The 21,713-nt window shown below is 43.6% G+C and overlaps 3 protein-coding genes across 8 annotated transcripts; 1 reads left to right on the top strand and 2 right to left on the bottom strand.

Moving 5' to 3' along the window:
• Window positions 1-1,622: 1,622 nt before the first annotated feature.
• arf3a (ADP-ribosylation factor 3a) lies at window positions 1,623-6,056 on the bottom strand. 2 transcript variants are annotated; one of them, XM_084917344.1, is made up of 5 exons: window positions 5,951-6,056; window positions 4,625-4,839; window positions 4,410-4,520; window positions 3,973-4,097; window positions 1,623-3,883 (listed from the first exon to the last, which is right to left on the bottom strand). In XM_084917344.1, exons 2-5 carry the CDS (start codon window positions 4,770-4,772, stop codon window positions 3,722-3,724), a joined length of 546 nt encoding a protein of 181 aa, XP_084773470.1. In that variant the 5' UTR covers window positions 4,773-4,839; window positions 5,951-6,056; the 3' UTR covers window positions 1,623-3,721. The 2 variants fall into 2 exon arrangements, with proteins under 2 accessions (XP_084773470.1, XP_084773472.1); XM_084917346.1 differs by having other exon boundaries at window positions 4,625-4,816; window positions 5,951-6,041.
• A 409-nt stretch (window positions 6,057-6,465) lies between these two features.
• Window positions 6,466-14,139, bottom strand: wnt10b (wingless-type MMTV integration site family, member 10b). 4 transcript variants are annotated; one of them, XM_084916728.1, is made up of 4 exons: window positions 14,034-14,139; window positions 10,870-11,057; window positions 10,251-10,702; window positions 6,466-10,146 (listed from the first exon to the last, which is right to left on the bottom strand). In XM_084916728.1, the coding sequence occupies exons 2-4, from the start codon at window positions 11,030-11,032 to the stop codon at window positions 9,646-9,648; spliced, it is 1,116 nt and encodes a 371-aa protein (XP_084772854.1). In that variant the 5' UTR covers window positions 11,033-11,057; window positions 14,034-14,139; the 3' UTR covers window positions 6,466-9,645. The 4 variants fall into 4 exon arrangements, with proteins under 4 accessions (XP_084772854.1, XP_084772852.1, XP_084772851.1 ...); XM_084916726.1 differs by having other exon boundaries at window positions 10,870-11,132; window positions 14,034-14,122; XM_084916725.1 differs by lacking the exon at window positions 14,034-14,139 and adding an exon at window positions 11,775-13,226.
• Window positions 14,140-14,598: 459 nt separating this feature from the next.
• wnt1 (wingless-type MMTV integration site family, member 1) lies at window positions 14,599-19,745 on the top strand. Of its 2 annotated transcripts, XM_084916729.1 has the most exons (5): window positions 14,599-14,707; window positions 14,887-14,992; window positions 17,040-17,293; window positions 17,491-17,756; window positions 17,865-19,745. In XM_084916729.1, the coding sequence occupies exons 2-5, from the start codon at window positions 14,892-14,894 to the stop codon at window positions 18,354-18,356; spliced, it is 1,113 nt and encodes a 370-aa protein (XP_084772855.1). In that variant the 5' UTR covers window positions 14,599-14,707; window positions 14,887-14,891; the 3' UTR covers window positions 18,357-19,745. The 2 variants fall into 2 exon arrangements, with proteins under 2 accessions (XP_084772855.1, XP_084772856.1); XM_084916730.1 differs by lacking the exon at window positions 14,599-14,707 and having other exon boundaries at window positions 14,883-14,992.
• Window positions 19,746-21,713: the final 1,968 nt, after the last annotated feature.

Raw genomic sequence — 21,713 nt, forward strand, 5'->3', positions numbered from 1 at the left:
CCGCCCTGGGGCCACTATTGTAGCGGTCCTGCAGGGGGCCAAGGGGGCTGGTGGCCCCGGGAGCAGCTCCGACTCACATACTGCTGTCACACCCTTGGAGACACAGCAGCACTCTCCCCTACATGGACCTCTGATTGGCTCAGACAAAATGACTCTCTGTGAAGTGCAGCAATTCCACAGGCAAACTACCTGATTGTGCCAAACTTCTCTTGATAATAGTAGTTAATAAAGGACAAAAGAAAGGCTGTGTAGAGCCAGATCCCACAGTTGTGTAATATGTGCTGTTAGTCTGATTTTAGTCTTAGCTGATGACTGGTACGGTAAACAGTTTACTGAGTTAAAACTATTCTCGATCAGCTCCCACTTCATGTAAAAAAAAAAAAAGAGTCTAACTCACATTTAGATTTTTGACCTTCATTGTGCAGGGTGATACATGCGTCATAAGGGACGTCAAAGCTGTTTCCCATTAATCTGCTGAAAATAAGGCTCACCTTAAATCAAAGTTCAACATGTGTAGGCATAAGAGGATATTGTGACATCACAACCAGTTTGGAGGCCAGATGTGCAACTTAAAACCTCCGGTGCACACATGAAATCGATTGACTTTCCATTGAACATATATGTGTTGAGGCAACAGTTAGAGTTTTAAAATATTTCACTGTTTATTATGGATTCATCAATGAAGGAGAAGTACAGTTAGGTCAATAATGTGTTGTGCAAAGAGTTTTTGTAGTGTTGCCTCTGTACGCCGCCACAGCAGATTTTAAATCAAACAGTCAAGATGTGACTGACGTGCACACACGCCTGCTCCTATAGTGTGGTCTTGATCTGGTTAGATGCTGTGAAGCTGTTTTTCTTAACCATAGAAATAATTCTGTCATCATGCACTCCAGTTGTCCTCTCTGGTTTTTCAGGCCTGTTGGGAGCTGCTGACTTGATCACTGCATTTATACTTCTTAAGAATGTTGTTTCGGCCATTCCTAATTATTTTATTATCACTCATATTTATTTGGGTTTTTCAACCTAACGTGGTCTCCCTAACTTGCAATGACATCTCTTATGAGCCTCATGTTTTAAAAATAACAATAAAAACTATAAAATAAAAATTCTACACTTTGAATCGACCTCAGACATTATGTTTCATTTGTCCTTTGACTTAAAATGACTGTAGAGAAGCAAAACTACAAAAACAGTGTCTCTGTCCAACAAATTGAGGATCAAACTGTTTCAAGAAACCTAGCAGGGCTCTTAAAAGGACACATCACCTCCAAATCAAATACAGGAGTTTGTGTGAGAATTGCCTTCGTTCTACCGCATTGCACTCACCACCCACATCAAACGCAGTGTCTTGGTGCTTTGAGCACCAGAAGTATACTCTGTAGCTTCCTTTTATTCAAGCAGACAAACATCTTCAAAACTGGGCAACTTATCCAAGAACAATGATGGATAAATACGGACTCGCACATTTGATTCTGGGGCGAACTGTCACCTTGAAATTGAGTTTGAGCCACAGACAAGAGAAGATAAAAGCAGCACGCTCGTAATCGTGATACGGTTTTCGAATCATGACCGACATGTGCGACAATAAACAATAGCAAGGAAAAAAATGAGCAAGGCAAAGCAAGTGTATACTCTGGTATCTTTATTGATTGATGTAGTGTCAGGAATAATTCAATCATTCAACACTTTTGCACCTGCTTGGGTTTTTCTGTCTTAAATGTCCTCCTCTTCATATTATACTCAGTTTTTTTCTCAGAGCAAATCGCCAGCTGGAATGTCGTGCAGCCTCATTTAATATTTTTCTTTATTTGAAAGTTAAAATCAGAAAATAGTCGCTGAAAGAGGGAGGGATGTTTAGCCACATCAGAACTGCTAGTGCATCGGTGTCACAGATCAAAGGTGAGATACTTGAATGCTGGATATTTCTTACATATAAACCTGTTATCAAAGAGAAATGAAACCACTGACTAAATAAGGCCACGAAAACAATTTTCACACCAAACCGAACGGAATATAATGCACGTCACACACGCACACACAAGCTGCTGTCAGTTATCTGCCAACACGCTGACCCCATTATCTACAGGTGTATCAACAGTGCTTTTGGTTTCACCTCGAAAACCACGGTTCCACTTTCCCGGTTACATCAACATATATACAGTTGCGCCAACATAGAAAAGCATGCTTTTGCATATTAGAAGGTTGTTCGGTAAACTTTACACTAAATCCATAACATTTATTAGTACAGCATTGTTCCAACCAGCAGCAGTGATGAAGACTAACAAATATAGTCTGAGGAAACAGGCTATTATAATTCGCTTTTATTACAGATCTTGTACAGTATTAACATGCCTTACGATGCAGTATTACTATCATCCTCTCTCCTTATTTTATTTTTTTTGTGTGTGAAAAACTCCCCAAAATAAACCCAAAACAAAAAATGCAACAGTCTGATCTAATTAGCTAATTAAGGAAAAAATAACTCAACAAAATAAAGAAACACTCCATTAAAAAAAACAGACAACACCTTCTATACAATAACAGTGAGTCTAGAGTAATTTTGTGCAACATGAAAAAGTGAGACACGCATGATGTCATGCCGATTGAGGGTGGATAAATCAGCATGAGAAGCGATGCTGCACAAACGGATCGAAAAAACAAAAATAAACATTCAAAACTATGTAAGCTCTCTTAATATTGCCAGTCGCATGCTGTGTTGCATCACTCTCCACAGGGCAGGCCAATAGCAGCATTTTGTTTCTGAGCCACAGAGCTGGTACAGAGTGCCTGTTTGTCATCTGTATCACTTTAGATATCACACCTCGCTGATACCAGACAAACTGTTTTAACCCCGTCTGTGCCAGGCAACTCAACGAGAACAAATCTTTATTTACAGCAGCGGCCTGTTACAAGCCCACGAGCCAGTACTGGGACATCTCCATGCAGATTGGGAAGCAGTAATGTACAATGATACTGGGGTTTCTTTTCTTTTTCTGTTTTTAACTAGCTGCCTTTAGCAGTAAATGCACATTAGAATAAAGAAAAAGAAACTATATGACGCAAAAAAATCAATAAATATCGATATTAAATATATTGTTTCAGACTGTCCAGAAAGTAGACACGTTTTGTTTAATTCAACATAAATAAAACTAAATCATAGCTAAAAGTTTTGATCTATGAAGAGCATAATTTGGTTGCAGTATGGACAGTTATATTACATTTATCTGTACGAGTATAATAGTAATAGTACTCCCACTATAATATTACGACATTCTTTATAATTTACACCAGGTCTGTAGTTTCTGAGGGAAGGCTGCTCTGCCGTCACGATTTGAGATCCATCACAATTGCTGAGCTAATTAAATGTTGGTGGAGGTCTGCAAAGTAGAGCAAATTCATATACCTTTACAGTAATATTATACAGTACATATTTATTTGTTTATAGATTGTAAATAACTTAGATAAAGTTTGCTTGGAAATGATTAAAAATGCTCACCACAGATTCAAACAAATCAAATTAATCAAAGAACGGAAAAAAAATAAAGAAGTATTTCGAGGGTGGATGGTGGGGGGGAGATGGGGGGGAGGGGAGAAAGCCACTGAGAGTCACCCCCTGGGAGCTTTTCAGCATTTTTCTTCTCTATGTAAACACAATGGAACCCCTATAACCACAACCTGGAGCTGGCACCCAGGCTCTTCCCCACTTTACTGACCCGGCCCTTCACTTTTTGTTCTTCAGCTGATTGGCCAGCCAGTCCAGACCCTCGTACAGGCCGTCCCCACTGGTGGCACAGGTGGCTTGAATGTACCAGTTGCGGTGACGTAAGGAGTGCAGGCCCAGCTTGTCTGTGATCTCTGCGGCGTTCATGGCGTTGGGCAGGTCCTGAACAAAATCACAGAGGACAAAGTGTCCGTCAGGAAGTTGGTGAGGCAAGAGGCGAAAAGCAGGGGGAAACGTAATGTGGCGGATACCTGTTTGTTGGCAAAGACTAGAAGAACAGCATCCCTCAGCTCGTCTTCAGCCAGCATCCGCATCAGCTCCTCTCGAGCTTCGTTGACCCGCTCGCGGTCATTGCTGTCCACCACAAAGATCAAACCTGCAGGAATAAGTTGAAACCGAACAAAAACAATCAGGTCACATCACATTGTTAGGAAAGCATATTGTCAAAACATGTTTAATGGTTGTCCGGGATTTGAACATGACTAAGATGATGATCATTTGAAACATCTGGAGCCTGTATGCAAATTACATCATCTGAAGGATTAGTCAGATTTTGTCCTCAGGTGCTGGGGGCGAGCGTGCGCTCCAGGATCCGCAGCAGGACTGGAGAGGCCTTTTTTAAAAAACAAAACAAAACTCTAACCATGCTGGCTGGTCTTTCACCTAAGATGCTTTTGATGCATCTCACCCTGGGTGTTCTGGAAGTAGTGTCTCCAAAGAGGACGGATCTTGTCCTGGCCACCCACGTCCCACACAGTGAAGCTGATGTTCTTGTATTCCACTGTCTCTACATTGAAACCTGGGGTGGATGAGACAACAAGCAAATAGAAAATGGGTCACATAATCTGAACAATCTCTAAGACACATGTTTTTTTTTTTATTTAGAGGCAGACAGTCACACACCAATTGTGGGGATGGTAGTGACGATCTCCCCCAGCTTCAACTTGTACAGGATGGTGGTTTTCCCTGCAGCGTCCAGCCCCACCATGAGAATCCTCATCTCCTTCTTGCCTATCAGGCTCTTCAACAGGTTCCCAAAGATGTTTCCCATGATGACTCGGGAGGAGAGGAGGTGGGGGCACAACTGCAACAAAACTGTTACACGGGCTGCTTTGTTGCTATACATAGCAACAAGCAGACAAAACAAACCGTGAACCACGTTTAGAGAGTCGAAACCACACATGCACAAACACACACACACACACACACACACACACAAAGAAACATGTGGTGTGACAGTAGCTGTTCAAAAACACATCTCAGCATTGGCACCTCCCTTACGGCTCGCAGCCGTGCCCCCTCAGAGGAAAGCCAGGAAACGTATACTTCACACCCCGGCAGGCAGCTGACCTGACTCGAAAGCTGCTCCTTTACAGTGACAGCTCACTGGGAAAAGAGGCAGCCATGCTGGATCTCTGTTATGTGGCTCAGCTTTCATGTGGTGCTGAGTAACCACCTTTTTATGCTCTTTTTAGGCAACTGAAGATATGCCAGGGTAACACTCATTTCATATTACGTTATTATGACACATAACCTAAGGCTGTCTATGGTTGCACACAGTCAGGCTCACAGAGCTGAGGGAGGAGGGTGGCCCTTCAGTGGTAATGGGCCCTTTACAGGCCAACCTTGCCTGTTAACTTGTGCTAACACACACTACACGGGTCGCATTGGTTTTTAGAGGGTTATTTTAAACTAGCAGTCTTCTGTGGGGCAGTGAAGTATCCCTCTTGTGTGTTTTAATGACTGGCCGCTTTACCTCTGACTAGCTAGGTTTCCATTCATTTCTATCAAACGCACGGACAGCAGGTGCTAGCGTAGCCCGTTGCAGCTGCAGTGGCCGCACATCCACACACATCTGTCATAATGCGAGGCGAAGACGGCGGATGCTGCAGTCGAAGCAGGCGATGAATTTTGAACCCAAATCACGTTTCTTTCGGCTCGATAACATTCACTTTCCGAACATAATCTGCTTGCTATCCTATGAGCTAATATCGTCGGTATTTAATTGAAAACATAAATAAAATCTCCGGGTCAATTTGTGTGCTATAATCCCCCCTCTTACAGTCACGACAAGCGCGCCAGTCGGCCTCATGTCGTACATTAAGGGTCGTTCATTTCCCCCCTCGCAGCATTTAAAAGGCAACTCAAGCGGTGATAAATGAAACCACCTTTTTAGCGCTCGTATACCTCTTTCAGCAATTTCACCATTTGCATCTCGTTCACACTTACCCGTCAACGGCAGGAAGGGTACCAGCTGGATTCAGGCGAAGGACTGGATGATAGTCTCGCGATGAGCTGCAGCTGTGACACTGCGCGTTCTCGCGGTACTTGGATTGCCAATCTCTCATCGCCCGGCGACTTGTTAAAAGCCAGGAGCTGCTGTCTCCAGCTCTGAAAAGTTACTGTATGCACCATCACCTTACAGCTTATTTGAGGCTTATCTTGTTTTCTTGAGGAATATCAAAGAATAATAAATAGTTTGATAGCGTTATTCCCACTATCTCACATATGACGTTTTAGAGGGCCCAAACCAGTTTTAAACGAGAGCCTGCAGGCAAGCACGCTTGAATAATTAAAACAGGAATCATCTTAATGAATAAGTAAATGGCTGACTGTAACAGGATGCCAAGTGATACTTCCTGGCAGTGTTTCACAGATAATGAGGTGACAGGAGGGGACAAAAGCATAGACTGAATCCATGTTGCAGTTGGTTTACCTTTGAGCATTATTTTATTTATTAAAAATGTCAAATATTACTATGGCTTTTTGGCGCCTATGCTATCTAATGAGATTGCTTCATGCATGTGAGTCCAAACCACTGCAGACTCACGTCCCTCATAGTTATAAGATGTTTTTCTTCTTTTCTGTAGCCATCTCTTTAAAATAAAAAAAGGTTCTGAATGAAGTTAAATAAAACCAAACCTGGGGTCAATGCCTTCTCTCTTTCTTGTTTTCTGTCATGCACTTTTGCATTATACACTTGCAAACTGCACTGCACTTTGAAATTAAAGGACTTTTTTTTTTTTAAAAAAAAGAAGCCGCCTAAAGAAGAAGCCAATGTGAACAAACGGCACTCCTTCAAACCGGCCCTGCAGCCATAGGTGAGTCCAACATTTGCCTCATTCCTCCTCCGTGCTGTGTGCCAGTCAGTGGTCCAGTAATAGATGTGTTTATCAATTCAGCGGTGGAGGCAGCGAGGAATAAAGAGGGGAGCAGATGTTTGCAGCTGCAGACCAGATTATGGGGTGGAGTGGATGGTGGGGTGAGCATGCAGGAGTTTGTGTGCGCGGGGAGTTTGGAGAGGGTTACAGGGGGGTTAAAGCGGGCCCGGGTGGTGGCAGGAGAGGTAGGGTGGGGAGTTATGACTTAAGGGAGCCTTTCCTCTGAAGTGTCTGCCAGCGTGCACCCCAGCAAACACAATCACAAGTCTCGTTGGTTCTGCTAGCTGAACTAATGAGGGCCTGCACGTTGAGGGCAGGGGCTTTGATGTTCTGGGTAGCTGGCTCCTTGTGTTTTCTCTCCCGCTCTCCTCTGCCTGTCCCACATCAAAAATGAAAGAGGAGTTGAGAAGCAGATGTTTCGAGGCATATATTTATACAGAGTACACTTTATTCACCCCGTTCGCCACACTCGATTTGTCCTTTGCTTGTGCATCTCTGCCGTATGTGCAGCAAAGATCTATCTCGCTATCTTCATATCCAACTAAACACGCTAAATCGCCTTATTTATACATATAATCATGCTGTCAGTCAAAGTGGGTAACTTTTATCTCTCCTTACTTCCTCTCTCTCTGCCTGCCTCTCTTTAATTTCAGCCCAGTCTGGATGTCATTACTGCAGGGGGGGTGGGGGCAGTCAATGTGTTGCTATGTATGTGTCTCTGTCTGCAATGATGAAGGGGAGAATGGGGAAAGGGGTGAAGTAAGTAAGAGAAACAGAGCGAGAGAGAGAAAGCAATCCCAGGCTGTCCACCAACCTCTGTCTCACACATGGTTAGAAACAGTGACAGGAAATTCCCTTTCGCAGCAGCTCCAGGGTGAAATGATAAAGGAATGAAGAAATCCAAACCAGAAATCCAGGCCCTTATCATTCCATACCTCTTCGCTGTCTCCTTTTTTTTTTTTTTTACTCCTTCTCTAAATACCAAAAAAGATCAAGTGCTCAATTCAGCCACTGGCGCTGTCATTCCTTCGGAGTTCAGGGATATTTACCAAAGTCCATGCAAACAGGACTTAATTGGCATTAAATCCTATGTGGCAAAAAAAGCTTTTCCCAGCAGGCCAAGCATGGAGACGGTTTGGATTATCTAAGATATCGAGGAATGCTGCTATCATAAATCGAGTCAAGTGGCGACAGGAGCATTTTGCTAAATCTACAGTTCATTTGTGTGCAACAACATGCATGTTTTTGATTGAGCGTCGGGTGCCAGCGTTCCTACATGTCTTGGTACGTAAACCAACCCATGCAAGCATTTATGTGCATGTGTTTATATTTGTGTAGTCTGTCTCCCAGGTAACAGGGATACAGCGTCCCCAAAGCACGTGGTTCAACAAGTCCCTTCCTTGGCTATGAACTCTGGACAGATGATCCCCTTAGATGCTCGCACAGCAAAGACTGGTATAATCACCCCCATTCTCTGCTCTCTTGATGCTTCTCTCCAGTAATAAAAGTCATACTTTAAGGAAACAATATCCTGCAGCCATAAAAAGTCCTTCTCTCAGCATGAAGTGGCCATAAAAAAGGCTCTCACCTCCCAAATCTGTAGTGCACAGAGCCTACCCCCCATTTACACAGCAACAGACGCACACACATTTAAACACACGCACACCCTTCAGCGTCATTTCAGGACTAAAGTAGGTCCATCTCTCACTTTGACATGTAGTACATGTGGGAAGAATCTAAGGAGTGCTCAGACTGATGAAATGGACAAAAGCAAGCACGAAATATCAAGAGCCCAGTCACAATTTCATAGGAAAGTGACACAAATCACAGTACAGTTATACCCAAGAGAGAGCATTTTTGCTGCCACAATAATGATACAGAGTCATAAAAAACATGACCACTAGCAACCATTCTTATGAAGTGATTACTATTGTTACCATTATATAAATATATAAATCTGAATCATTAGTCGTACAATCTAGAGATTTGTTGCTTCCAGTTTCCCATCTTGAGTTTTACAAGAGTACAAGCTTGGACGAGCATCTGAAAGTCCTGCATGTGAGAAAGCGCTGAGTCAAATTCATTCGCCCTTCCAAAAAAAAATTGTCTTCTTTGATCAGTAAAGAGAGATTATGAGACAAGTTCCCAAATTAGTACTTTTCAGAGTCACACATGAATATTATTTTGGTGCAAATGGAGAAAGAAAATGAGACTGTTCTCTCTGCACACTGCTTCACCATGCTGACCACATGGCCACCATCAATCTGTCATTCACTGAAAAAAGACAGGCTCTAGTACAATATTAATATTAATAATAATACATTTACAATTATAGACATACACATTCAAATAAACTGTTACTGTACAATGAGATGAGTCAGCTTGTAGACGCTGAAGCTCCTCTGCTGTTGCGTTTTCTTTCTTTTTTTTTCTTTGTGGGTCTCAAACGATGAAGTATGGGCCATTTTCATGGCTGAAAGGCCAGCGTCTAAACAGACCATGGGAAGACAAATGACATGAGTCACCTCTTCAATCTCTGACTTGGCATTTTGAGAATAACAGCGTCTACAAAAAGAAAATAGATCCCAGATGATGGACTTAAAAAAAGAGGGTGGGTGGGGGGGTAAACAGGATCTCTGGGAGAGTTGCACAACGAGCAAAAACAAAAGCTCGAACAACACGAGTGGGCGAAGGGACAGGCTCGCCATCTTGAGTCCTGGGTGAGTAAAAGCCGCTCGAACTAAGGGGGGAACAGACTGACGTCTACTTGCACACGTTGACCCACTCTGTGTGACGACACTCCTCGCACAGCACGTAACAACACCAGTGAAATCTGCAATTGCAGCGCTCGCTGCGTGTCTGTTTCAGGATGTTGTGTCCACGGCCGCAGCACAGCGAGCTGCAGCTGTCTGTGCTGTAGCTAGTTTTGTTGCAGATGCGTCCGTGTGTTCCCGGAGAGTCTATGGACGCGTCGTGCTCACAAAAGTCAGGAGACTTCTCAAAGTACACCAGCTCTCTGGACATGATTCGACGACGTCCTCCGCCGAGACCCCCTTGGGTTCCACTGGCGCCGTTTTCTGTCCGAGGGTTGAAAACCCCATTATTCTTGTTCTGAGAGTTGACAAAAATGGCTGTCAGGAACTTTTCTTTGAGTATGGAGCCCACAAGACGGAACTCTGGAGATACATGCCAGCAGGTCTTAAACTGACAGCTCCCTGATGTGCCGTGACATTTGCATTTCCTTGTCATGTTGTCAGTCACTATCTGTGTAAAGAATAACACTGTAAGCAAACTCCAACAACAACCAAAATGATAATGAGTGAGTGCTGAAGGTCGGAGGGACAACAGCTGAAAAGCACAATATTCACCTGTCGTCCCACGCGGTTGTTATGTATCCTCATGCGGGCGTGGATATCTCTTGGAGACCCCCGGGAGTCGAGCCAGTCCCTGGAAAAGCGATCCCCAAAACGGATGTCATGACTGCACCCCCCCCACTCCCAGGTGTCTTGCATAGAGCTTAGCTCATCCGGTAAGGGCTTGAGAAGGGCTGAGGGGTGGGCTGAGCGCAGGTTAGTGGGCAGGCTGCCATGATGACCATTCAGCTCTGAGGGTAATGACCGTGTTAAGTCAATGCCTGCCCCACCCTTCTGAAGTGTCTGCAGCTGCAGCTGTGTGAGTTTCAGCCGGATCTTGTCATCGTCCTGGCGACGCTTGGCCTCGCAGCCACACCCCCGCAACTTGCCCATGCTGCAAGCCGAGGCCACAGAGTGAGCCACGCCCGCCGCCAGCAGGGCCAGAGAGAAGGCACTCTCCCGAAAACCTAGGAGCAAGAGGAACACACTCAGAGAGGTTGAAACCATAAAGACTGCAGCTCTAAAAATGTCATTTACCTGTGTACAGCACAATCTGTATTCTCATACCTGCACTTTTCTACCATAAACCCCAGGATCACATACTGACTATCACTAGCCTGCCTCAGACTCTCACCCCTGTTGAGGATGGAGTTGTGGTGTGGCAGCTTGCCAAAGCCCTCCAGCGAGGAGCAGTTCCAGCGCTGGTCCCGGAGTTGGTGCTGGCATTCATGGATGGCCACTTGGATCCCCTGCAGAGCAGATGCTGTCACATCAGGGTTCCTCACACACATCCGCATCTGACGTTTACTGAGGCCTGCCAGCCTGAGGCACACAGAGTTAGGGGTTAGCACTGGATCTCCTGCCACCTTCAGGCTGAGGATATCATTACACAGCACCCTGCAGGGAGAGTGGGAGAAAGAGTGGGGGAGTGAGATGGTGTGTGTGTGTGTGTGGGTGGGGGGGTCATCGGAGATGGTCAACAGTTCATTAGTCAAGCACAGAGGAATATGAGGCAATGGGAGGGGGTTCAGTACACTTAAGAAAAATACAAACCCAATAAATAATTAAGAGAGATATGATATAATTTATTCTTTATGGGAAATACACCTACCAATAAGATGCGTCCAAAAGTATTTGCTGCACTGTTTCTGCTCCAGTGTCAGTTGGTTAAAGGAGGGAAAATATAATTCTAAACAGATTATCCAGCTGAGAAATATCAAAAACAGATTTAATGGCCAAATGCATCTTATAAAGAAATAACGAGATTGAAAGTGAAATCACTTTGGAATTATTTTGACTCGTTTAAAGCTAAACCACTCAATTAACACTGATTGCACTTTTTTTTATTTTATTTAACTTTACACGAAACCAGACTTCGAAATACAATGACTAATAATTCGTTTTTAATGTTTTTGTTTTTTTTAAAAATAGCTAAATTATTCATTTAAATAGTAACCTATGCAAAGAACTTCCCGCAACTCTGCCGAATCTCGTGCAGCCACAGTCTGCAACTCTACTGGCGCTCTCAAGTGCACTTACGTGATTGCAGGTGACATAAGTGCTGCTGCCAAAATCAGGAATTGGTCCCAACGGAGTTTGTTTGATAGCTCCATTTTGTTGTGCGTCTTTCGCGACGTGACATTAAAACACTGGTAGTGATGGTCCGCGTCGAATAAGAAAATCGAAAGGACGATGTCTGCAGTATTATCGATGCACCGCCAAACGACCGAGGAGTGAAGACGGAGAACAGAGGAGGTCGGAGGAGAGAATAAAGTGGAGGAGGAGGGGGGAGGAGGGGGGTGAAAGAAAGAGGGGAGGGGAGTAGATGCCTCTACAGGCGGCTGTTTGCAAAATATTGGCCAGGATGAGAACTGGATCACCAGTTGATACTTTAATTATTCGATAACGGGATCATTCACCCGAGCGTAAAATGACGTCTCCAACATTTTACGCACAAGAACTTTACAAGCATTGCGGAACAGCGATTTCGAATTAAGCAGGTATTTAGAAATACTGGATCCAATGATCATATTTATAAGGATAAAAAAATACATATTTATATATGCATGTACTTGTTCCTACTCTCTGTTGGTGTGATGGGAGGAATAAGGTAATTTGGTCCTACATTTTGGGGGAGAACACAGAAATCCTCGATGAGATGAAATATGGAAACTCAAGGAAGATTTTGTTCATAAAGCGGTGAGTTATTTTAAATAATGAAGGGGGAGGGGAGAGCTGCTGGTTCCACTGTACGACAGGGAGGCAGCAGCAGGCAGGCGGCTCCGCTAACAGACCCTCCAACAATACTGTCTTTAAGTCTTGTGCTCCCCCTTCCTCCCACCTCCATCAGAGCGGCTGTGCCTCATTGTTGTGCTTGAAACAACTTCACATTGTCAATCTAAAGTCTTTATTTCAAAGCAACGAAAGAAAAAAAATGGCTAGAGTAACAGACTGTTATTTACAACGTTGTGCAATTACGACCTCTGACAAAACTCTAATGACACATTATTTTTAGGGATTCAAAAGAACTGACAGACTAAAACACCTTATTGGAGACAACATATCTATTAAAATTCTTTTCTATGGTCACTGTTGAGTAAGCTTATGTAGCAAGTTGCCCGGGCCTTCAGTGTGGACGCGAATCAATCGGTATATCGATCCAGGTTATCCAAAATTAAACATAACATTGCTGCTGGGAGCGAAAGGTGCTTGTGTGCTACTTTCATAAAATTAAGTTAAAACCCCCCTCGAACACGGTTCGCTTAGTGACACCAATTCATCTAATCTCCTTCCATTCCCTAAGCTGCAGCAATGAAAAGTGCATTAGCATTCTGCCTTGGTGTGTATATCTAAGTGGCTTAAAAAGTGATTTGAAGTTGATTTGTATATAAAAGGCCCCCTTTATCCGGATTGAAGCTCTAATCTGCTCGGTGTCGCATGACTGCTCCAGGAAACCCGTTTGAGCAAATTCATATAAGGCTCGGGTAAAAACGTAGGGTGGCTGTCATTAAAGCCTTTTTTCTCTCTTTTTTTTAAAGCCTACTTCCTTTTACTGTCATCTGAGGGACAGACAGAGAGGTGCGGAGGAAGGGGGAGAGATTACTCAACCTACAACCTCTGCAATGACTAATGTGGAATATGCAAATTAGCAGATAAATGTCACAAAATGAACCAATATGGAGAAGTTTGGGGACATTTAAGCTTGCTCCTAGTCTGGGGTTTGATGGAGATGCCGCAAAGTGGCTCAAGCTGTGATTACACTGGGTTACATTGCGTCGAGGGAGGTCTGCAAGCCAGATGTTTGGACTGGTTTTTATCCTTAGTCGTCCCCCTCTTTTCCTGGTTCATCATACATCAAACTTCTGATTGGAGGCCATATTTCATGTCTTCCGTGTTTGAAAAATATTTAAGTAGCCCAGCAGGCAGTGTGAGTTATAGGACAATTACGAGCTTATTATTGCTTCTGCAGGCATTCACGTTTCGCTGTGCGTGTGCGCGTTCGCTCTTAGATGATAAAGACGGCTGATAACACGTTTTATTGAGAAGAAAGTAACCTTAAGGGATAACATTCACTTTTAAAAATACATATATATTATTTACATGTAATAATGAATAAACTCGATCTGTAGGAGTTTAAGTGTGAAAAAAAGAACATGTGCAGAAATGGCCTTAGTCACTGCACATTTTGAGAGCGCATTTGGAGAGAGGAGGAGATGCGGTTAGGGAGTAGGCTAATCCAACCACCGGGTAAAAAGGGCAGTTTCAGATGGCTCATATTGCGCTGTAACTATACTGTACCGTGACACCAGCTTTGAGCAGCGGCGAAGCACCAAAGCGGGCGCACCCACAGCATCTGTACCAACTCATCACTGCTCCAGGGCTCCGGGGGAACTTCTCTCAGCAAGACTGGATGCGGAGGCTAGCTGCGCGGTCACTGAAAGGGGAAGAAAATACTTTCAGCCGTACACGTTTACAGGGAATCGATTCTGTGATGACCGTGAGATTCCACAATATGCGTAACACCGTGGACTGCCCTGCTTTTCTCTCCCTCTCTCTCCCTTCCTTTCTTTTTTCTGCTCAGTTGTTTCCTTATTCATTGTGCGCCCTATGAAGAGCATTAACTATCCCTCCCTCCAATCCTATTGAAAAGGCTCCGAAAAAAAAAAACAGGGAGATGAGAGCAGCAAATCCCTTTTTTATTCCCCTCGTAGCGCTCAATAAGAGAAGAATGTGTTGCCTATCAGTCACCGAGGGGATCAAGTCTTCGGAACTGTCCCACGCGTTCAATGCGCCGTGCAAAGCATCACTGAGAGAGACAGAGTGAAGAGGACTGCAGCAGCAGCAGCAGCAGCAGCAGTAGCATCCTGCCCGGACACCTCACAGCAACCTGTCTCCACTCAAGAGCCATTTAAGTTAATTAGGACTTCCCGGCGTCTCTCACCTTTCAAGTCCTCTCCTCGGATTGTGGCGTGGTGAGTATATCCAACCTGCTCATTTTCAAAACTCAGAACTCAAAACTCAAGTTGATCATTAAGATAAAAGTGACACAGTATGTTTGCATGTTTGGAACAAGAAACAAAAGGTGTTGTATTTTCTTGTTTTTTCATACACACCAAATAATAACATTCTCCTCCTCATTTTTGAACTGAAGTCACGATGAGGAGTCTGGCGCTGCTGTTAGGGGTGAAAGCCGCTTGCATCCTCTTGGTGTCTTCGCTCTCGGGCACAGGGGCAGTCAACAACAGCGGCCGGTGGTGGTGAGTTGAGCAGATACTGATGATGCACTAATCGCGTTATGCCACTGGAAAACCTCATCCGCAAAGTTAAGTGCCAGCTTATAGGAGCCCTCTGGAAAACAGGGCGTTTTATTGAGTTGCCACATTTCGTGCAGCTTGATCGAAATAATGTGTTAGTTTTGGAGCCGCTCGCAGCTTCTGTTTGAAAAAAAGAAAAAGAAAAAAAGGGCAACCATATAGGATTGATGCTTAATGCTTCCAGGTTGCCCTACGTGAGCGAAACAGCCCCAAAAAACATTTAGGGTGTTTTTTTCCAGTCTTTAATTTATTGTGCCTCCAGTGAAATTAACCACAGCACACAGTTTAACAATAAAATAATTACATAATAATTACAGCATTTTTATTTGCGGTTGATTTAATTCCCTCTCTCTCGCTTTCTCTCTGGCTCCTTTTTTGGACACTGCGGTTTGAACACGAGACAAGATTTTTCAGTCCAGTGTGGAATAAATTGAATATGGATTTAGAGGGGTTCTTTTTATTTGTTTTTTGTTTGTTTTTTTGTTTCTTGTTTTCCGGGGACACGTTGATCTAATGCTGGATATAGTTAAGCGATTATAAACTTTGCGGCAACGGTACAGAATTTAGATTTTTAAAACCAAAATAAAACCGAATCTGTATAGCTTCGCACATTTTCTTGTTTTTAACAAAAAACTGTGGGTTAGGGTTTGTTGAGGTAACGATTCAACAAACGGTTTTTGCGGTTTTATTAGATGGACAAGGTTTTCGCACAGTGGCAGTGCGCTTTCAAGCATTTGAAATCTCAGCTGGCATCCAAAAGACGCCTAGAAAGCACACACACACACACACACACACACACACACACACACACACACACACACACACACACACACACACACACACACACACACACACACACACACACATCGCTGACTTTGGGAATTAAGAAAATATTCAGAAGATGAGATTATTATTTAAGTTCCCAGGCCTCTCACCGCACCACTGTCTGGGTCAAACCTCTAACAGGCCCAGGCTCGCCCGCTTTTCCGGATGATAATGCTGAACAGCAAAACGCCGCCAATACACGACACATGAATGAAAAATGTTGACACATAAACCACAGAAAATACCAAATGAAGTGGAAAATTACACAGCCTGTGTGCTGAAACGCTATAAGTGTTCTAAAACCAGCAAAATGGGTGCATTTAAACCCCGTTCAGTGATCCAAGGTTTGGATAAAGCTGAAGACGCACAGGTGCCACGTTTGGGCACAAATATGGACACGACACTTAAAAAAAAAAAGAAAGGAAAAAAAAAGCAACATCTCTCTCTCCCTCACTCTCTCTATGCTATAGTAATAAATAATTACAGTTATTTGTTTCTATATGCTGTGGATAACAGCATTTTTATAGCTTTTTAAATATTTGGCACAGAGGGGTGTTTAAAGGCCTACGTCTTAATGACATTTTGACAGAATGGACATATTTTTAGCTGAAGTTGCACCTTAAATCACATTTGGAGGAACCTTGTATGCTTATCTTTAATGTGATTTAACATATATATAGGGAATCTTAACTGCCAAGCTAATAACATTAATTTGATACTACACAGATAAGAAATCATGAAGCCGTGTCCTGAACTGTCTATTATTGTAATCCTTTATTATTATTATTATTATTATTATTATTATAACATAATGGATCCTGAGTATTTAGCAGACAAATGTGCTTACATATTCTAATTGTGAAACTGACAAGTAATCGCAGCCGGTCCAAGTTTTTATGAAGACATAAAAATAGCTTCATGTTATCTGCCAAGAGTGAAATATACACTGTTAGTCAGAGACAAAGTGTCTTCTCATGATCTTGGAACTGAATGTGAGACTCTGTTTATTACTTTAGCACATAATGAAAACTGTAATTTCAAAGGAGCAACACTCATTGGATGCCAAGAGCCATCAGTTAATGAGTTTAGAGGGTCACCTATAGAGCTTCATGCATGAACTGCCAGCTCCTTGACTCTGAATTCCCTTGTCCTTATGTTGCGCCAGGGGTATTGTCAATGTGGCTTCCTCGTCCAACCTCCTCACCAATTCCAAGAACGTGCAGTTGGTCCTGGACCCAAGCCTGGCCCTTCTGAGCCGTCGCCAGCGCCGGCTGATTCGGCAGAATCCTGGCATCTTGCATGCCATCGCCGCTGGACTGCACACTGCCATAAAGGAGTGCAAGTGGCAGTTCCGCAACCGCCGCTGGAACTGCCCGACCACCCACAGTCCAGCAGTTTTTGGCAAAATTGTCAATCGTGGTGAGCCCCTCTTGTCTTTCTCACCAGGAAATATTTGGACAATTTTGGACAGGATGTAACAGAATCGCTTGTATGCGTTTGAAAGGCTTTGTCTGTAAATGATTTCCAATTTTGGGCAAAAAAGAAAAAAAAGGCAAATATAAAGTCCAAAACGCTGGATATGGTTCTGATGGGAAGTTTTTATGTTGTTTCTTCAGGTTGCCGAGAGACGGCATTTATATTTGCCATTACCAGCGCAGGAGTGACCCACGCTGTGGCTCGTTCCTGCTCAGAGGGGGCCATTGAGACGTGCACATGCGATTATCGCCGCCGAGGTCCTGGAGGACCAGACTGGCACTGGGGGGGCTGCAGTGACAATGTGGATTTTGGCCGGATGTTCAGCCGTGAGTTTGTGGACTCCAGTGAGAGGGGCAGAGATCTGCGCTACCTCACAAACCTGCACAATAACGAAGCCGGCAGGATGGTAAGACTTGCTTTACTCGTCTACTAAGACTGTTTGTCCGAGTTCTACTTGAAATGAATGTATTAATGAGTGAGATATCATGAGTAATCTTTGGTCTTCCTTTCTCAGACTGTGTCATCAGAGATGCGTCAGGAATGCAAGTGCCACGGCATGTCTGGCTCGTGCACAGTGCGCACCTGTTGGATGCGCCTGCCCAGCTTCCGCACAGTGGGAGACTTTCTTAAGGACCGGTTTGACGGTGCATCCAGAGTTGTTTATGCCAACAAGGGCAGCAACCGTGCTTCTCACCGAGCCGATCCACGCCATCTAGAGCCTGAAAACCCAGCTCACAAACCCCCTTCGTCTATGGATCTTGTCTATTATGAGAAATCACCCAACTTCTGCTCCTACAACGGCAAAACTGGCACTCTGGGAACATCGGGGAGAACGTGCAACAGCTCTTCTCCGGGCCTGGATGGCTGTGAGCTGCTATGCTGCGGACGTGGGTTTAAGTCCCGGACTGAGAGCGTGACTGAACGCTGCCACTGCACATTCCATTGGTGCTGTCATGTCAGTTGTCTGAACTGCACCAGTACAAGGACGTTACATCAGTGTCTATGATCAAACATGGGCACATAGGCACTCATGTGCTTTAAGATGTTAGGCTGAAGCTGGAAAAGGTTCAAGGCGGGTAAACTAATACAGGGAAATTCTGGCACAAAAATTCAATCAGTGTTTTTAAACTTAGGAGAAAGGGAAAAGCACAAGTATGTGAACAGGGTATAGAAGGAGTGTGTGTCTTACTCTTTAATACTTAACCTTAAGTAAATTAACACTACAACGATACTTGTAGAATGGGAATTGTCCCTCAAGTGTTTACATGCTAGATAAATAGGAGTAAATGGACAAAAGGATGTGGTGGAGAATTGATCGTTGTAACCAGGTACCACTAGGGCCTTGTTTCTCCCCAACAACGGGCAGAAACTGGACACAATGTTTCACAGATGTTTCTGTGGCCACAGAGCCACAAACATATGCTCTCATAAACTGGCGAGGACCTCTAACAAGAGGAAGCTTATTTAAAAAAAAAGAAAAAAAGAAATCTGTGTTTTGTTTTCTCTTGCTGAAGTTTGGCGTCCCTCCCGTGAAACTGGCTGAAGTTTATCTCCCTGGATGGGATATCTGTTCCATGCTTGTGTACTTAGGAATTGCATGCAACCCAACCACTTCTAGTTTCCCTGCCACATTTGCCCATTTTGTTTAGATTTCTCCAGATCTGAATTCACCTCAGCCACATGTACCACTCCAGCTTGCAACAGGATGGTCCTTATTGTACATGACTAGGAGCAGGGAGCACAGAAACCGAGTGAGTGAATCTTACTGAGGCAATGTAATTTGAATGTATTATCAATACACTGAATATCACGACATGATTTAAGCAAATCTGAGGGATCAATACGGAAAATATCATAAAACACTAATAAAACAATGAATAGAAATGTGACCAATATACAAATTTCCCACAAATGCATGCAGGAAGGATTAAAATATTGCAGGTTAAAGTAGGCAAATGGTGCGTTGTTGGGTTTTTTTTCAAGGTAGGTTGAAGGAAAATATTTTAAAGAATACAGACTAAAAAACAAACAAACTGTGTATCAGCTAAGAGGACCAAAATCTGTAAATATTAAAATATCTGATTATATTTATAAAGATGTCACTTGTATGTTTTCTAAATGATTTATGTGTCTGTCAGTGGCTGGAGAATATGCTATCATTAGAGTCAGGCCAGAGGATGTTTTCATCGTTTGGCTCTTTCTATGTAGGTGTAATGTAGCGGATTTAAAAAAAAAAAACCTCTTGATAGAAAAAGACTGTTATCACTTCTTTGCTTATTTTCTGTAAAAAAACACTCATGTTTGGTCATGCACTGAATATTTCCCTTTTTTTTTACTAGTGTAAATATATAAAATATTTATTTCTGAGGATTTTTATACTGTTCTAGAGAGTAAGAGAATACTTTTTTTTTTAGATTTTAATCAAAAGACTTAGGTTCCAGTTGGTTTTGTACTGTACGATAGAACAATAAAGTCTATATTTTCAATTAAGCTGCCCTTGTGAATGTGTCAACATTACAACCATTATGTGTGTTGTGTTTGCTGTATTTGAGAGTGTTTTGACTATGGACCGAGCCAACATATAAGCCTGTCCCTGGGTGTCCTTTGGTTAATCCTATTACCACCACCAAAGCAGCCTCTTTCTCCGGCTCCACAAAACATCCCTGCATCTGTGCGACCAACCACAGAGACAGACTGTTTATCTGCCCACATACCTTATTTTATACAGTATATGAGTTGCTTCATTTGCTTAAGGCCTGAAAGAAATATGAAAAACGTCAACACCTGGCAGTGTAGCTAACCACAGGAGTTTGGAAAGCGTCACACTTCTCAGTTCACCACAGAGAAGGAGCAATCAGGGTCATCCAGAAAGGGCAGAGTGGAGGAAAAGCAGTAACATGCAGGGATGAGAGTGCTTCTGAATTAGCATCGTATTACAGTGTAGATTTAACAGGGGTTCGTGGGCTTGTGGCATAAAATTAGAGAAAACATTATAAAAAAGAAGAAGAGAATGGCTACAATATTACTTATCTGGAAGAACAGATCAGAGTGAACTGAAGTAAAATACTGCAAATTCAGAAGTAAAGTGAGGAAATGTCTATAAATACAAAAAAACAACAAAAAACTAAAGTGATTAGAAAAAATGTTGTTGACCTATACATAAGTAAAGCTCTGTCTTCTATCACTGGAAAACAGGGGTTAACACACCAGAACATGATATGCCTTACTGTGTAATAACTGACAAACTGAGAGAAAAGTCAGGAGCTGACGGAGTGAAAACACACGCAAAACGAGGCAAATCTGGCTGGAAAGAGAAATAATCAGCAATCATGGGCAGACAGAAACAATAGAAAGTAAAAGTGGCTGTTTTTTTTGTTTTTTTTCAGAGTTCAAATCCCAGGCATGAGAGTGAGGTGGGAGAGTTGGTGGAGAGTGAAGTGGAGGGGGCGCTGCCTGTGGGAGTGCTAAGGAGTCAGTGATAATTAGCTCAATTAGTGACAAAGGCAGTGTAATAAATACCGACTTAGTGTCTGGGTCCCTGCTGGCCTCTCCCTGCGCAGCCTGCGATGTGGCTCTAGCCTGACGGACAATTCATTAAACTGACAAAATACCCCACCGTCCAGGCGTGACGCAGCGAGTTAGCCCCCTACAGGCCCAGCTCATTGTTCTAATTGTCTGGCCTGGAGTCACTTTGTGGCCGCCTCCTCTTTCACCCACCCCGCCTTCACACTCTGCCTTCAGAAAACCCATGGAGTTAATGCCACTACCTTACTCTGCAAGTAGGTGATCGGCAGGTTGGAAAAAAAAAACAGTAAGAGTTCCTTGGGGTGGGGCTGCTGGGAGGGGGGGGCGGTGGGTAGGCAGTGGGATTAGCGAATGGAGGTTGCCTGGGAGTGCTGGGAGCAGCACTGATCGGAATGTAGGAGAGATGAGTCCAGAAGCTCGGATGTGGGACAAAGCGAGAGTTAATAAGGAAAGATTGAAGGGGCTGGCGACAATGGGCTGCCACCCGAGTCGAGATGAAATTGCTTCCGAGGATTATTGGGAGAGGGTGTGAGCGTTGTAGGGTTTTTGTGTGAGTATGAGTTTAGTTGGGTATTTGTGTGTTTGTGCTTCAGTGTGTGTGCAGGGGTAGGGGGAGCGCTGGATTGATGGCTGCCCCTCTGGTTGGGGAGCAGGGGACCAAGGAAGGCTAACCGGCTGTTCCCACAGTCTGTTCTGCTGTAGCCACCTTTGACACACGGAGCTGTCAGGCGGCAAGCAGGCAGCTATGGTGTATGGTATGGTGAGAGGGGCACAAACAAAAACAACAGCTCCACTACACAAAAGTCACTCGCTTTATGGAAGGCCAGTGGAGACGCGC

Source organism: Perissodus microlepis, chromosome 20 (genome assembly GCF_051167445.1).
Source record: "Perissodus microlepis isolate ML-2025 ecotype Zambia chromosome 20, ASM5116744v1, whole genome shotgun sequence".
Lineage (NCBI taxonomy): Eukaryota > Metazoa > Chordata > Actinopteri > Cichliformes > Cichlidae > Perissodus > Perissodus microlepis.